We start from the raw sequence: 18,492 nt of genomic DNA on the forward strand, positions 1-18,492 counted from the left end.
ACATGAAAAAAAAGCATCCCATGCATTCCTATGGGATTCCGCAATGCTGTGCTAATGCTACGGTTTTTACCGCGGCGGAATCGCTTCGTGGTAAAAAACGCAGCATGCTCATTAATTTAGCGGAATCGCGGCGATCCCGCACCCATAGGAATGCATTGTTCCGCTTACTTCCCGCATGTGGCTGTGCACACCATGCGAAAAGTAAGCAGAACATATGCGGATGGTACCCACGGTCCGGAGGAGAGGAGACTGTCCTCCGGGCTCTGGGTACCATATCCCTGTAAAAAATTGAATTTAAAAAAAAAATATTGTTATTCTCACCTTCCGACGTCCCGCGCAGCCTTCCCGCCTCTCTCCACGCTCCCGGCCCCAGTAATCCTTTGCGAGCGATGACATCTGTTCTCACGGGATCGCGACGTCTCGCGGTCATTTGCTTGACATCATTGCGAATGACCGTGAGACGTCGCGATCCCGCGAGAACGGACGTCATCGCGGTAATTCTCGCAAAGGATTACTGGGACCGGGACTGGGACCGGCAGCGTGGAGAGAGGTGGGAAGGCTGCGCGGGACGCCGGAAGGTAAGAATAACAATTTTTTTTTTATTATTATTTTTTACATCCTAGCTTTTACTATTGAAGCCGCATAGGCGGCCTCATTAGTAAAAAGTTGGTCACACTCGTCAAACACTGTTTGACGAGTGTGACCAACCTGTCAATCAGTTCTCCAAGCGATGCTACAGATCGCTTGGAAAACACTAGCAATTCTGCAAGCTAATTACGCTTGCAAATGCTAGTTTTTCCGTGGGAAAATCGCAGGAATTTAAAATGCGATTTTCCCGCAGAATGGATAGTTCCGCTACGTGTGAACGTAGCCTAAGAAGCAATCAAAGCATCATATGCACCCCAACATTTATAATATTTATATTATTACTTTTCCACTGTAGAGCAGCAGTAACTACAGAAATTAATGAGATGGAAATCCTCCTCCCTTCATTAACCTAAGACCTCAGTGCCTCCGCTCATCCTGCAGCTGCCGGACATCCACCACTGTCCAGTCTCTGTGACTGCACTCACTACACTGAGCAGCCAATCACACATAATGTGTACATTGCACTCACTACACTATGTAACCAATCACAGATCATGTATGCAGTGCACTCACTACACTGAGCAGCCAATCACAGATCATGTGTGCAGTGCACTCGCTACACTGAGCAGCCAATCACAGATCATGTGTGCGGTGCACTCACTACACTGAGCAGCCAATCACAGTAATGGATGTGTTCATGTGGGAGGAGCCCAGTCACAATAAAGCATTGCCAATCATTCCCCAATGCTCCAAGTCTCCTCCACATCACTAGCAGCCAGCAGAGGAAAAAGCAGGATGCAAGGTAAGAGCTGCTCAAATCAAATAAGAGCAATAGAAAAAAAAAAAGCAGCTAGATCAGTGGAAATAGTCCTTAAGACGAGCATTAACGAGTCGTGTGCGAGTCCAGAATTTTATTTATGGAAGTTCTTCTGTTGAGACATTTAGATTTTTCAGCTTTTATTCATTTTTATTTGTGTTTTCGGAGTTTATTTTTCAACTTTTTATATGAACACTTCAAACGTCTAATTATAGCCAACATAAAAGAAATCAGGATGGAGCATACACAGTATAGAAAAAAAGTTATGGCCCTGAGATGAAGGGGAGCAAAGACCATAAGCACGCACAGCTTTTTTTTTTTTTTTTTTTTTTATTTCCATCAATATGGCCGTGTGAAGGCGTTATTTATTAGCGGGATGAGTTGTACTCTTGAATGACCATTTATTTTCCTATAGGGTACTGGAAAACCAGAGGAAAAAAAAATACAATCCCACAAAAATTTTTTTTTTTTTTTTTTTTTTTTTTTTTTTAACCATGTTCCCTAAATCCTAAAACTGACCTGCCACTATGATTCTCCAGGTCATTATCAGTTCGCAGATACCAAACATGTATAGGTTCTTTTCTATTTAAGCCCTTTACCCCCAAGGGTGGTTTGCACGTTAACTCCCGGGCCAATTTTTACAATTCTGACCACTGTACCTTTATGAGGCCATAACTCTGGAACGCTTCCATGGATCCCGGTGATTCTGACATTGTTTTCTTGTGACATATTGTACTTCATGTTAGTGGTAAAATTTCATTGATATAACTTGCGTTTATTTGTGGAAATTTGGCAAAAACTTTGAAAATTTTCCAACTTTGAATTTTTATGCCTTTAAATCACAGAGATATGGCACACAAAAAACTTAATAAATAACATTTCCCACATGAAACAAGAGGGGATTATAGGGAGAAAAATGGGAAAGTGTAGTAGTTAGTTATCAAAGGTATATACTCAGTGTGAATACACTCACCTATTTGGTGTCTTGAGATACTGCATGTAGATCCAATCCCTGGATCACTCCATTCCTCTTTCCATTCAGTTTGCTGCAAAGCTCTGGGAACTAGTGTGAGCACTGGACAGGGCTTTCATGGGTTATAACACTTGGTGAATGTTTTTACCAGCAATATGCGCTCCTGAAGGATGATGATGGAACTTGATATTTAGATTCAAGGATGATTTTTAGTTTTAATTCAAAATAGAATACAACCGGTTTCGACTGCTTAGAGCCTTCCTCAGGTATAATGTCAAGAATAGAAACGGATCTGTCTGAACACATTTTATAGCAGATCTCCCTGCATATGGTTTTGGGTGGGGGCAAAAACTGAAACTTTTTGTGTAACATTTATTTGGGTTTTGTTCCATTCCTCAGAGTGCAAAATCCTGCGTATCTGGGTGCGTCTGAAAAACAGACCTTTCAGCGCCCACCCAAAACCATATGCAGGGAGATCTGCTATAAAATGTGTTCAGACAGATCCGTTTCTATTCTTGACACTATACCTGAGGAAGACTCTTAGCAGTCCAAACCGGTTGTATTCTAATTTGAATTAAAAATAAAAATCATCCTTGAATCAAAATATCAAGTTCCATCATCCTCCTTCAGGAGCGCATATTGCTGGGAAAATCATTCACCAAACATTTCCCACATGTTTACTTTGCATCAGCACAATTTTGGAACCAAATTTTTTTTTTTTTTTTTTTTCTTACTAGGAAGTTATACGGGTTAAAATTGACCAGTGATTTCTCATTTTTACAATACCAATAATTTTTTTTTTTTTTTTTTTTTTATTTTACCAAGGGTAACAGGAGAAATTTGACTGCCAAAGTTAATGTGCAACTTGTCCTGAGTTTGCTGATACCCCATATGTGGGGGTAAACCACTGTTTGGGCGCATGGCGGAGCTTGGAATGGAAGGAGCGACGTTTGACTTTTTCAATGCAAAAATTGGCTGGAATTGAGATCAGACGCCATGTCGCGTTTGGAGAGCCCCTGATGTGCCTAAACAGTGGAAACACCCCCACCCCCAAATTCTAACTACAACCCTAATCCCAGCCCTAAACCTAACACATCCCTAACCCTAATCCCAACCCTAGCCCTAACCCTAATGGGAAAATGGAAATAAATACTTTTTTTTTTTTTTTTTAATTTTAATATTTTTCCCTAACTAAGGAGGTGATAATGGGGGGGGGGGGGGGGGTTTAATTTACTATTTATAGCAGGATTTTTATGTTTGACAGCTGTCACACGCTAAAAGACGCTTTTTATTGTAAAAAGTTTTTGCATCACCACATATTGAGAGCTATAATTTTTCCATATTTTGACCCACAGTGTCATGTAAGGTCTTATTTTGGGGGGACGAGTTGACATTTTTATTGGTACCATTTTCGGGAACGTGACATCTTTTGATCGCTTTTTATTCTGCTTTTTGGGAGGCAGAATGAACAAAAACCAGCATTTCATGAATTTCTCTTGTGGGGGGGTGTTTACAACGTTCCGTGTGTGGTAAAATTGATAAAGTGGTTTTACTCTTCGGGTCAGTATGGTTACAGCGATGCCTCACTTATATAATTTTTTTTTATGTTTTGGCGCTCTTATACAATAAACAATTTTATATAAAACAATTATTTTTGCATCGCTTTATTCTGCGAGCTATAACTTTTTTTTTTTTTTTTTTTCGCTGATGATGCTGTATTGTACTCGTTTTTTGCGGGCCAAGATGACGTTTTCAGCGGTACCATGATTATTTATATACGTCTTTTTGATCGCACGTTATTGCACTTTTTGTTCGGTGGTATGATAAAGCATTGTCTTTTGCCGTATATGTGTGTATATATATATATAATATATATATATATATATATATATATATATATATATATATATATATATATATATATATATATATATATATATATATATATATATAATCTCTAGTGGGACAGTTTTACAGGGAGGGTCGTTACAGACGCGGCATTACTAAATGTGTATTTTTATTGGGGTTTTTTTTACAAAGAATTTATTAGGGAATTTTTTTTTTTTAGGAGATTTTTAAAAATTATTTTTGCGCATGGTTTTTTTTTTTTTTTCACTTTACAGTGATGTCCCCCCCCCGGGACAATATAATAAAGTGTCAGATCACTGATCTGACACTTTTCAGTGCACTGTGTCAGATCAGCGATCTGACAAGCACTAAAAGTGTGTGCACACGCTGCGGATTCTGCTGTGGATCCACAGCGGTTTTGGCCCAGTTTTTGCTGCAGAGTACAGTACCATTATAACTTATGGAAATCAAAAACTGCAGTGCACATGCTGCGGAATTTTCCATGCGGATTTACTGCGATTTCAAACCCGCAGCATGTCACTTCTTTGTGCGGAATCCGCAGCAGCTTCACAGCTCCATTGTAGAGGTGTGCAACCGCAGGGCAAATCTTTTGACCTGCGGACTTACCTGCAGATTCTGCTAAATCTGCGTGGAAAATTCCACATGTGAATCCACAGCGTGTGCGCACAGCCCAAGGAGGCTTTCTCAGCAGGCACTCAGAAAGCCACCTCCATGCAGGACCCCGAAGGCCCCCATGGCCATATTGGATCGCGTTGCTTTGAGGGTCTTAGGGAAACACACAGGGCGCCCCCTCCCTGCACGACTCTTCCCTATGCCCCCGGTACACTGCGATCATGTTTGATATAGTGCCGGGTGTCAGCTGTGATAATCAGCTGACACCGGGCCCCGATCAGCGGCGCCTCCCCCCCCCCGGGAGCGCCGCTGATCGCTATGACGTACTAGCTCATCCCTGGTCATACAGGCCTAGGTACCGTGGACGGGATAGTATGTCAGAAAGGGGCTAAGTGGTGAAGAAAAAAAAATTCCAAAGTTTGTATAAAAAAATAAATAAAATAAATACAGTAGATGAAGCGGAGATCATCCGATGGCCTGTGCTGCACATAGCAGGGCTTCAGCCACGGGTCCGTGTTCATAGAAAATCTGCAGTGAAAAGCACGGTGGTCTTCTGCAGACCGCCAGCTGTCATGCCAACCCATTTGCGCCTGGTGATCATGTGACGGGGTGCCGATGGGTGGGGTTTGTGACTCGCTTCTGGTAAGTGCGAGCTTGATAGCGGCATTTAACATAACAGCCGATGGTGGATCATGATTCCACCCACAGCTGTTAGATGCACATTACAGCTGAGCAGACCAGTTGTCATGTGCCTGAAAATATGCAGGCTCAGCACCGGATCCTGCATCAAATGCTGGGATATGATCTATGACGTACCTATACTTCATGAGTCATGAAGGCGTTAATCTATTATGAAGTACATACATATTCAGGGCTGGCTCCAGGTTTTCGTGGGGCCCCGGGCGAAAGAGTCTCCGTGGGCCCCTTTAACACATACCATGATGCACAGATACGGCAGAGAAATATAGGTGTCGTACAATGTCAAAGATTACACTCATCACATTAGATGAGTGAATCAATAGCACAGAAACCAGACAATATAGTGCTTCATACAGTATTATGGGCACCACATAGTGCTCCATACAGAATAATGGACCCCATATATTGCTCCATACAGTATAATGAGCCCCATATATTGCTCCACACAGAATAATGGACCCCATATAATGCTCCACACAGAATAATGGACCCCATATATTGCTCCATAAATTATAATGAGCCCATATAATGCTCCAAACAGAATAATTGACCACATATAATGCTCCACACCAGGCCTGGGCAAACTGTGGCTGGCAGGCCACATCCGGCCCCCTGACTGTTTCTGTCCAGCCCACTGACACTTGCAGCCAGAGGGCTGAAGAGGGCCTTTGATCTTTCTCAGAATCCTCCTTATGATTGTAATGACTTCTCATTGGTGGATGTGGGGCTGCTCAGTTCCTGGCTTGCACAGCTGGAGGAGCCTGTGCAGGAGGCAGAGGGTCAGGACAGGAGGGGGGAAGCGGAGACTAATCACTTTTCTAACATACTTCAATTAAAAAGTTTCTACCATTCCCTCTCTACTCTAACTTCCTGTCTGCTTGTGTGTGTGTTTTTTTTTTTTTTGTTTTTTTGTTTTTTTTTTACCAGTGCATTTTGGGACACTCACATGGGACATCAGGGGGCAGAGGCCGCATTCACTGCCGTCGCTGCTTTCCCCACCTTGAAATGAGGCATCATCTGTTTCAGAGACTGCACTGGCCTGTGCCGGCTCATTACTTCTCCTTAAAGCCAGCAAGGGAGCGCACTGTCACTGTGCATTCGAAGGAATATAGTAAAGGGAGCTCATACTGAGTATGCATCAGAATTTACAAGGGACAAATTATCAGGTGAGCAGGGACTACCTGAGCCTCCAAAACAGACATCACTGATGGCGCCTCATTTCAGAGAGGGGAAGAGGCTGCAGCAGTAACAAAAAAACAGGAAGTCAGAATGGGAGGGTATGTTAGGGAATTTTTAATTGAAATATATGAGAAAACGAGATTAGATTATCACAGTGAATATACATTTAATATGAAATTCACTTTTTGGTTTCGGACCACCAATTAAAGTTCAGCCGAATGGTTCAACCCTCCACAGCAGTGCCAGTTTCTGATGTGGCCCATTGGGAAAATTAATTGCCCACCTCTGCTCCATACAGTATTATGAGCACCACATAGCGTTCCATACAGTGTAATGGGCCCCATATAATGCTCCACATAGGATATGATGGGCCCCATACATTGTTCTGTGGCATCCCAGGAGTTTGGTTGCCACAATGGCCTTGCCTCCCTCCAGGGGTAAGTGATGTCATGTCTGGAAGCAAGGAGGGATCCCCTGGTCAGGTATACACAGCATGCAACACAGTTCCTGCTCCAGGCCAACAGGGGGAGCTCTAAACCCGACTTCAGGGGAGCTGCTCTCTCTGGTTAGGAGGAGGAAGTTAGTTTCAGTTTTCAGTTAGAGCTTGAGCAAGGTTCCCCGGGCTGTGGGATTCCCAAATTGCTTCCAGGTTGACCGGCTCCATTACCATCTGTGACCTGTGCCCCAAACTGTACCTACACTACTCAGGAAAAGGAAACAACAGCCCTTGTGTCCATCAGCTATTCCTCAAATCCTCTGCCCTGCACCCCAATGTCCTCATTCTCTTACAAACTGTCATATCTGCCCTGGGGCCCCGCTCTACCAGTGGGGAGCGAGAACACCTTTCCCGTACTACCACCAGCCCCAGCGTATCTTAACTACAGCATCGGCTATCCCTTGCTGAATACCGCGGGTGACGTCACAAAACTCCCCTTTAAACTATCCCTCATCATGCCCAGGGCCAGCAGTGACTGGGTTACCGCTGCTGTGACTATCCCCTTTAGAACTGTCGGACCCGGCCCAAGTACTCCATGGTCCTATAGGGTGTCGCAGCTCCATACAGAGTGGGCCCCATATAATGCTCCATACAGAATGGGCCCCATATACTGCTCTATATGTAATTGGCCCCCATATACCGCTTTAAACATTAAAAAAATAAATATTCACCTCTCGTCGCTGTCCGACTCCTCAGCGTCTTCTGGCTCTCTGCACCATGACTGTTCAGGCAGAAGGCGCACACTAATCACATCATCGTGCCCTCTCACCTGAAACGTCAGTCAGAGGACGGAAGACACTGCAGCCCAGAAACAGGGAGAGGTGAGTATTGAAAGTCTTGGGGCCTAGAGAAAGCAGCAGGGGGGCCCACTTGTGGACACATGCATCGGGACCCTGATGGTGATTGAGCCCCTCAGCATGCTCAAAGCCCCACCACTTGCTCGTGTGTGCTGGGTGCTGATGCCAGCCCTGTACATATTCCTACATCATATATATAGTGTACTGAATACCTGTTATAATTTTGCTGAATCCTGTGTCTACGTAGCTGAACCCGAACTTTGCTTTCTGAGTATTAAATAATTGTAGTTTATTTTCTCTCTTCCTCCATCAGCCATGGCGTCTATTAATCTGAGAGACGAGCTGCTCTGCTCCATCTGTTCATCTACTTTTAAGGACCCTGTAATGCTGAGATGTGGACACAACTTCTGCTGGGTCTGTATTGATCGTGTGCTGGATGCACAGGACGAGTCTGGAGTTTATTCCTGTCCTGACTGCAGAGAAGAGTTTCTGGAGCGGCCGGCACTGATGAGGAACTTGTATCTTCATAATGTCGCAGAACGTTTCCTGATTACTCAGCAAGGACAAGAGGAGATCACCGGGATCTGCTGCACTTACTGTGTGGACTCTCCGGTACCTGCTGTTAGATTCTGTCTACACTGTGAGGCTTCTCTGTGTGATAAACACCTGAGAGCTCACAACAAATCACCAGAACACGTCTTATCTGATCCCAGCACTAATCTGGAGAAAAGGAAATGTTCTGTCCATAAGAAGATCCTGGAATATTACTGCACTGTGGACGCCGCTTGTATCTGTGTCTATTGTTCAGCAGGAGATCATCGGGGACATTGGGTGGAGATGCTGGATGAGGCCTCTGAGAAGAAAATGACAACATTGAGAAATGTTCTCCAGAAACTGACCACAAAGACAAAGGAGACTGAGGAAAGAGTCCAGCGTCTGGAGGAGCGCAGGAGAAAAGCTCAAGAAAAAGCAGCTGGAGAAGCCGAGAGAGTCAAATCCCTGTGTACAGGCATCAGGAGACGGGTGAACGACCTGGAGAAGAAGGTCCTGAGTGAGATCTCCAGACAGGAAAAGGAAGAGTCACTGTCACTGTCTGCTCTGATCCATCAGCTGGAAATAAAGAAGGATGAGCTGTCCAGGAAGATGAGACACATTGAGGAGCTATGTAACATGACGGATCCACTGACTGTCCTACAGGAACCAGACACCGGTGACTTGTGTGATCCTGAGCAGGAGGGAGGTGATGAGGACACAGGGGGACATGATAAACAGCCCCATGATGGAGGTGACCTGGATGTGGCTGTGATCTCACACACATTACACACATTAAACACATTACGCAACGCAATAACTGGTATAAGGAGCGGGATCTATGTGGAGGATCCTGCAGACATATTACTGGATGTAACCACAGCTGGTAATTATATCCTTATATCAGACGACCTGAAAACTGCAACCTGGATAGGAGAGGAGCAGAAATGTCCAGAAACAGCAGAGACATTCCAGTTTTATCAGGTGATGAGCAGGAGGGGATTTACCTCAGGACGACATTACTGGGAGGTGGAGGGCAGTAGATCCGGGAATTGGATGGTGGGGATGTGTTACCGCAGTATAGGCAGGAAGGGGAAGCAGTCAGTGATTGGATATAATAACAAGTCCTGGTGTTTGTGGAGATATCATAATCAGTACTTAGTGCTACATTACATGAAACAGATCCGGTTACCTCACAAGATCTCCAGTGATAGAGTCAGGATATGTCTGGATTATGAGGTCGGGCAGTTGTCCTTTTATGAGCTGTGTGACCCCATCAGACACTTACACACCTTCACCGCCACCTTCTCCGAGCCCCTTCATCCTGCATTATGTGTATGTAATGGTTTTATAAAGATATTAAGTAGAAGCAGAAACTGAAAGAAACCGACGTAATATAAGAAACTGCTGATAAAGAATCTAGTAATGAAGGGATCACAAGTGAAGGCCGGAGAAAAGCCGCCTCCCCCCCCCCCCCCCCTTCCCAGGCGGAGGCCGGCATGACAATGGGTGTGGTGGGGGTCATTAAGGGGAAGGGTTAAGGAGACACTTATAAGGCCGTGGGACTTACCATTTTCCACTCTCCTGGTCTGGATCTGGTCCCGCCCGCTCTAATCTATCCGATTTACTCACACGGGTCGCAGTGGCCTTATGGCGGTTTGGGGGGAGTCCTTGGAGTTGGTTTAAAACTGGTACAGGGATCCATGGGCTTTATGGTTCCTCTGGCTGGAATTCAATTTAATTGGATCTGGTGAAATAGGGTGAGGAAGTCGGCTAAGTGGTCGAATCCCCAAGGTTTTTGGAGTGAACATTGGTATATTTGTGGTTATCGTGCTCCTGAGCCAGTGGGGTAATGGCTGGGGGTAAATATTTTGGTGGTTGTTCACTTCCTATTTGGTACTCACCAGATTTTCGGAGCTTCAAGGACTCCTTCCAGGGAGTTCAAAAATGTTATTTATTTTGAGACTTTTGTTTGCATTTAAATAAAAGGCTGATGTGGCCATAATTACATAATTATTCCAAAGAAGTTCGGTGTCTGTTTTATTTAAATGGGGTGCGCTCGGTGTAAGGGGTTATCTCTGAGAGAATTCACCAATACCAGTGTCATTACTTGTGCTGATAATCTGTTGCCTTATGTCTCAACTTTTGAAGAAGGGAAAGAGGGACTGCAGGTAGCAGCGACACGCGTTGGGTGTCTGTGGGCTGAATGGTCTCCCTTGGTAATTATGTGACTTAATCTGTTCTCTTTCCCCCCTTCCCCCCCCCCTCTGTTCACTTGTTCATCTGCATGAGGCTCAAACCCTCTTTGAGGATGCATGCACAATAGATACAAATTCATTATTTATAATGCAAGCTATTCATTAGCTAGTTCTTAGTTCTTTTTTCATATTCCTAAGAGGTCAGAGACATCTAGTTAATCACATATAGAAATGTAATATACATTTATTGTTATCCATTGGGAGAAAAAGAGCATTGCTGCAAATTTATGCTATTTGAATATATGTGATTGCTATGTCATGTATACTTTGCATGTACAGTGGGGCAAAAAAGTATTTAGTCAGTCAGCAATAGTGCAAGTTCCACCACTAAAAAGATGAGAGGCGTCTGTAATTTACATCATGGGTAGATCTCAACTATGGGAGACAAACTGAGAAAAAAAAATCCAGAAAATCACATTGTCTGTTTTTTTTTTTCATTTTATTTGCATATTATGGTGGAAAATAAGTATTTGGTCAGAACCAAAATTTCATCTCAATACTTTGTGATATATCCTTTGTTGGAAATGACAGAGGTCAAACGTTTTCTGTAAGTCTTCACAAGGTTGCCACACACTGTTGTTGGTATGTTGGCCCATTCCTCCATGCAGATCTCCTCTAGAGCAGTGATGTTTTTGGCTTTTTGCTTGGCAACACGGACTTTCAACTCCCTCCAAAGGTTTTCTATAGGGTTGAGAGCTGGAGACTGGCTAGGCCACTCCAGGACCTTGAAATGCTTCTTACGAAGCCACTCCTTCGTTGCCCTGGCGGTGTGCTTTGGATCATTGTCATGTTGAAAGACCCAGCCACGTTTCATCATCAATGCCCTTGCTGATGGAAGGAGGTTTGCACTCAAAATCTCACGATACATGGCCCCATTCATTCTTTCATGTACCCGGATCAGTCGTCCTGGCCCCTTTGCAGAGAAACAGCCCCAAAGCATGATGTTTCCACCACCATGCTTTACAGTAGGTATGGTGTTTGATGGATGCAACTCAGTATTCTTTTTCCTCCAAACACGACAAGTTGTGTTTCTACCAAACAGTTCCAGTTTGGTTTCATCAGACCATAGGACATTCTCCCAAAACTCCTCTGGATCATCCAAATGCTCTCTAGCAAACTTCAGACGGGCCCGGACATGTACAGGCTTAAGCAGTGGGACATGTCTGGCACTGCAGGATCTGAGTCCATGGTGGCGTAGTGTGTTACTTATGGTAGGCCTTGTTACATTGGTCCCAGCTCTCTGCAGTTCATTCACTAGGTCCCCCCGTGTGGTTCTGGGATTTTTGCTCACCGTTCTTGTGATCATTCTGACCCCACGGGGTGGGATTTTGCGTGGAGCACCAGATCAAGGGAGATTATCAGTGGTCTTGTATGTCTTCCATTTTCTAATTATTGCTCCCACAGTTGATTTCTTCACTCCAAGCTGGTTGGCTATTGCAGATTCAGTCTTCCCAGCCTGGTGCAGGGCTACAATTTTGTTTCTGGTGTCCTTTGACAGCTCTTTGGTCTTCACCATAGTGGAGTTTGGAGTCAGACTGTTTGAGGGTGTGCACAGGTGTCTTTTTATACTGATAACAAGTTTAAACAGGTGCCATTACTACAGGTAATGAGTGGAGGAAAGAGGAGACTCTTAAAGAAGAAGTTACAGGTCTGTGAGAGGCAGAAATCTTGATTGCTTGTTTCTGATCAAATACTTATTTTCCACCATAATATGCAAATAAAATGAAAAAAAAACAGACAATGTGATTTTCTGGATTTTTTTTTTTTCTCAGTTTGTCTCCCATAGTTGAGGTCTACCTATGATGTAAAATACAGACGCCTCTCATCTTTTTAGTGGTGGAACTTGCACTATTGCTGACTGACTAAATACTTTTTTGCCCCACTGTATATGTATGCTCACATCCACTTGCCCACATTGTTTTCATTGGTGTTTTTTAAATGTTTTTATTATACACTTGGTTTTATTGTTCATACAATGCCAAGAAAAGTCTTTTTGCATATTGATATTCAGCTGTGAGTGTGCTCCATCCTGTGCTTCTTTTACTTGTTTCTTTCTTGGTATTTTCGGCACTGTGCTGCACCCAGCTATCATTTATGTGCTATATGTTGTGGTGCCCACCTATAAATACATATATTGTTTGGTTGCTAATATTATTTCCTCCTGACCATATATTTATACACTGCTTATAATTCCCTCTCAGTTACTAGAAGACATTTTCCAGGGGCGGCCACTGACAGCTTGGGGCCCCTGTGTAAGAAATGTGTCTGGTCCCCTTCTTTTGTGGTGACAAAGCTATACACATGTAATATATTTCACATAGCGCCCTCTCTTGTCCTTTACTTTCTCTTGTTGTTTATAGCGCCCCCTGTCTTTATTACCTAACGTCTGCTCTTGTTAGATATACAATGCACTGACGGCTAATGGAGCCTGGGAAAGCTTCTTTTCTGATGGAGGAGCTGATGTGCTGCTCTTCTGGTCAGATGGTCCATCAGCAGTCATTATATACCTAACAAGAGAGGACTATGTAATAAGAGGGCACTGTACCAAAAATAAGGAGATACGCTATGTAAGGGACAAGCACCATACACACCTAGAGGGGATATATACACCAAGTCCACAACTGTAAGGCTATGTGCACACGTGTGGAATTCCAGAATTCCATTCCACGGGAAATATGCGAGAAAACCGCACTTTAAATTCCCGCCTATTACCCGCGGAAAAACTAGCGATTTGCAAGCATAATTAGCTTGCAGAATACTAGCGTTTTCCAAGCGATCTGTAGCTTCGCTTGGAAAACGGATTGACAGGTTGGTCACACTCGTCAAACAGTGTTTAGTGTGACCAACTTTTTACTATTGAGGCTGCCTATGCAGCATCAGTAGTAAAAAGATATATGTTTATAAATAATAGCACGATTATTTTTTACTTTTTTTATTATCACTTTTCGATGTCCGACGCAGCATTCCCGATCATCGCGATGCTTCCGGCAACTCCCGTTCCTAGCGATGCCTTGCGACAATGACCTTGGATGGCGTCACAGTATCGCGAGACTGCGACATCATCAAAGGTCCTTGTCACAAGGCATCCCTGGGAACAGGACTTGCTAGGAGCAACACTGAGGCCTGGTGATGCTGCGCGGGACATCGGAAGGTGAGAATATGACGATTTTCTTAATTTTAATTCTATTTTTTACAGGGATATGGTGCCCGGAGAACAGTCTCCTCTCCTCCGGACCGTGGGTACCATCCGCAAATGTTCTGCTTACTTTTTGCATGGTGGGCACAGCCACATGCGGAAAGTAAGCGGAACAATGCATTCCTATGTGTGCGGATTTTCCCATGATTCCGCACAAAGAATGAACATGCTGCATATTTTTCCGTGATGCAATTCCACCGCGGAAAAATCCGCAGCATGTGCGGAATCGCATAGGATTGCATGGGATGCTCTTTTTTGCATTTTCGCGGCAAAATCGCACGTTTAAAATCGCAGTCGAAGACGCAAAAAAAACCACTACGCTAATAATTACCCTTCGCTCAAGGGTTAACGCTTCTTTAACATTAATTTGACACAATTATTTTTGTATACCCCCAATGAAAATTCTGGGAACAAAAATGAAGTGACTATAAAAAGAGAATTTTCAAAAACATAGAATTTTTATTGACCAGTACAAAACAAGACTCAATTTTTTTTTTTTTTTTTAACAAACATTAGGCACAGAAAAAACAAAGGCTGCAAAAAAAACTGCCCAAATGCTAGTAATAATACAGTGTGGTCTCTGAAAATTGACAGACTAGATCTTATAAAACATACATAAAGGGCTGAGGCTATAGACAACATGGATTAATGGTAAAAGTCAGCTAGAACTTAATTTTCAGAAGTAGAAAAAGAAAACAAAGGGTGTTGTATATAACAAAGTAGAGAACTATGTGATTTAGGGGCACTTCCATCTCCAAGATCCTGTCCCAATATGTAGGAGGTATAATAATAATATCAAATACCTCCAATTAGAAATGTAGTATAGTTTTGCTAATTAGCTATGTTGCTTACCTCATGTACAGGCAGGACAGTAGTTTAGGTATCCGTGGTTACAACTACTAACAGTTGACTGTCACTATGTTTGTGGCCGTAACCATGGATATGTAAACTACTGGAATACTTCCAAATGAGATATGCAACTTAGCTAATTAGGAGAACTATACTAAATTTCTACCTGAAAGTATTTGCCAATATTACTACACCTACTACATATTGGGATAGGGTCTTGGTAATGGGAATACCCCACATTGGGCCCCTGACTACAGATATGTACCCAACCATTTACATACAATCAGCCACCCACCAATAAAAATATAAAGTGATAGCGTAGCTCTCTGCCCCCATTAACGCGAATTTACGGCGCCCAGAATAAACTTATCAGTGTCTGTGACCCCCCCCCCCCCCCAATTCATCTCAAGGCTGTGTTCACATGTTGCACTTTTGTTGCAGCAAATACACAGCGTTTTACAGTACCAGAAAATTGATTATGTACAGTCCGTCATCAGACATCTCCCCTGCGTTGATGAGGGCTCCGCCGCTGAGCCCGCATCAAAGCCGGGACATGTCAGTTGTTATGAACAGCTGACATGTGCCCGCAATAGGCGCGAGCGGAATCGCCGTCCGCGCCTATTAACTAGTTAAATCTCGCTGTCAAAGGGCCGGAAATGACCATCGCCGAACCCCCCCCCCCCGTCGGCGCTGAAGGCACAGGAGTAAATTTGCTACATATGGGCGATCTGCTCATTGCCCAAATGTAGCAGAGTCGATCGGGTTGCGCATGCTTCTAGCCTCCTATGGAGGCTAATGAAGCATGCCAAAAGTAAAAAAAAGTTTAAAAATAAAAAATTAAAAAAACCTAAAATTTCAAATCTCCCCAATCCAAAATAAAAAAAGCATTAACCCAATCGCTAAAGGGTGTAGCGAGAAAAAAAATTAAAACGCCAGAATTGGTTTTTTTTTGGTCGCCAAGACATTGCATTAAAATGCAATAACGGTCGATCAAAAGAACGTATCTGCACAAATGTGTTATCATTAAAAACGTCAGCCTGGCACGGAAAAAATAAGCCCTCACCCGACCCCCAGATCATGAAAAATGGAGACGCTACGGGGTCTCGGAAAATTGCGCAAAGTATTTATTTTTTTTGCAAACTTTGGAATTTTTTTTTCACCACTTAGGCCTGTTTCACACTTCCGTTTTTGTGTCCGCCAAACGGATCCGTTTCCGTTTTTTTGACGGAAACTGATGCAAACGGATCCGTTTTTTTAAAAACGGATCCGTTTTTTTGACGGATCCGCGGTAACCGTAATGGAAGTCTATGGGACAAAAAAAACGGATCCTGCAAAAAATGGCGGATCCGTTTTTTTACGGAAAACAACGGATTTTGACGGATTTGAAAAAACGGAAGTGTGAAACAGGCCTTAGATAAAAGACGACAGACATGTTTGGTGTCTATGAGCTCGTAATGACCTGGAGAATCATAATGGCAGGGCAGATTTAGCACCTAGTGAACCTAGCAAAAAAGCCAAGCAAAAAACAAGTGTGGGATTGCACTTTTTAAAAGTACAACTCGTCCCGCAAAAAATAAGCCCTCGCATGGCCATATTGACGGAAAAATAAAAAAGTTATGGCTCTGGAAAGAAGGGGAGGGAAAAATGAAAATGCAAAACCAAAAATACCCCTGGTCATTAATGGGTTAAGATCCCTGAAGGCTCATGCACACGCTGCATATTGTTTCCTTGCAGATTCAGATCGGCATAATGTCAATTCTTAACATTTTTCAGCATATTTCACCCATTGTAATGAGTGGAGAAAAATCTGCAGCAAAAACGTGTCTCTTATGCGTTTTTCCTGCCAACAAATCAGGATTTCCAGCTGAATTTTTTTTTGTCCTGCGTTTACCCCGCCCATTCATGCATTCATTAGAAGTCCGTGATAATTCATAATGACAGGACACAATCAGGGCCTTATAATGAACTGGCAGTGGGGGAGGATGTTTAGTCCCTGACAGCGTCTCCTCCGAACCCTCAAAATTCATTATGATGCGATCAGGGACTCGGCATCCTCTCCCACCACCCAATTCACTTTAAATCCATATCAAACAAATATTTGAAGGGCTGTTACATTGCAGAAGGATCATCTTTATTATTTGCACAAGGAAAGAGATTAGAAGCAATGGGATGAAACTGAATGGGAGGAGACACAGATTAGATATTAGAAAAAACTTTTTAACAGTGAGGGTGATCAATGAGTGGAACAGGCTGCCACGAGAGGTGGGGAGTTCTCCTTCAATGGAAGTCATCAAACAGAAGCTGGACAGACATCTGTCTGGGATGATTTAGCGAATCCTGCTTTGAGCAGGGGTTTGGACCAGATGGCCCAGGAGGTCCCTTCCAACTCTACGATTCTATTATTCAAACATCTTCCCCCCCCCCCCCCCCCACACACACACACACACACACACACACACACACACATGTGTTTATTATAAGCCCCTAAAGTCCCTCTTCCACCCACCTCTCCCATCCCAACCCTCCACAGACCCACTCTCATCGTACTTTCCCCAGTGTATGACAACAAAAAACAAAACATGACACTCGCCTCTCTGTACGATCCCTTGCAGCACCACTTCCTTCTTCTTGCCGGGAATTTTCTGGATGACACGGGCGTGCACAGAGTGAAGACACACGCGCCTGTGTCACAGAGGAAGCGCCGGGCAGGAAGCTGAGGACGTGTTCCTGCGGCTCCACTGCCATTTTCTATGTCACAGTCCATGTTTGGATTGTGGCAGTTCTAGCACATATAACTTTTTTTTTTTTCCTTCAAGCCTTTGGCTTAAGGTTAGTTTTTTTTTTTTCCCCCGTGGCCGCTGGGGTTATTACTGCTGTAGTTGCTTTAGTGCTGCTTTTGCCCCTGGTGGCCACTGGGGTTATTACACGTAAATTACCCAGCAGGTTTGATTACCCTGGCTCCTTCCTATAAAAGGGTGTCAGGTGTTCTGAATCACTGCTGGTGATATTGTTCATTCCCCAACCAACCTTTGGTGGAGAGAGGAGCTATTGAGAGCAGTGCCTTGCAGCTCAGCCAGAGCTTTGGAATAGCAGCTATTCAGGTGGAAGCTGTATCTGGGTGTGGTACTCTGTGCTTGGAGCAATTGCAGCAGAGCAAAGCTAAGTTGTGTGTTTTCCCTGTTTTGTTGTATTTCCCTTCTGTGTATTCGTACAGCGGTGGGACCAGTGTCTGCATCACCCAGTTCCCTAGAAAGGGATAGGTGCAGGGTGAGTTAGGGACTCGGGTATCCTGCTCGGCGACAGGTGAGGAGCCTGTATAGGGAACACTAGGAGTGCTTAGGGACACTGCCTCAGGGGAGTGCAGGAGGTCTCCACGTCCCCATTCCCTTTTGCAGGGTCCACCATTGTAACTGTTTCCCCGGTGATCCTCTTGTTTGTCCTGTCGTTTTAGTACCGGCCTGCGGGTCACATCACACAGGACAAGTCTACGTGACATTCTACTGTAGGCAAGTTGTCTTATCATAAATTTGCCAATCTAATAGAACTTGACCTGTTGTTTGTTATCCATCTATCTGACTCTCTGTGATCATCTGATGACACAATTATTAACTCTCCTCCATTAATAACT

General features: G+C 43.8%; 1 protein-coding gene across 1 annotated transcript; it reads left to right on the top strand.

The window, feature by feature from the left end:
• Window positions 1–1,345: 1,345 nt before the first annotated feature.
• LOC141083374 (E3 ubiquitin/ISG15 ligase TRIM25-like) lies at window positions 1,346–10,587 on the top strand. The gene is made up of 2 exons (XM_073567591.1): window positions 1,346–1,390; window positions 8,344–10,587. The coding sequence occupies exons 1-2, from the start codon at window positions 1,384–1,386 to the stop codon at window positions 9,939–9,941; spliced, it is 1,605 nt and encodes a 534-aa protein (XP_073423692.1). The 5' UTR covers window positions 1,346–1,383; the 3' UTR covers window positions 9,942–10,587.
• The last annotated feature ends 7,905 nt before the right edge of the window (window positions 10,588–18,492 follow it).

Source organism: Dendrobates tinctorius, unplaced genomic scaffold (genome assembly GCF_039654945.1).
Source record: "Dendrobates tinctorius isolate UK_male_01 unplaced genomic scaffold, ASM3965494v1 ptg000020l, whole genome shotgun sequence".
Taxonomy (NCBI): Eukaryota; Metazoa; Chordata; class Amphibia; order Anura; family Dendrobatidae; genus Dendrobates; species Dendrobates tinctorius.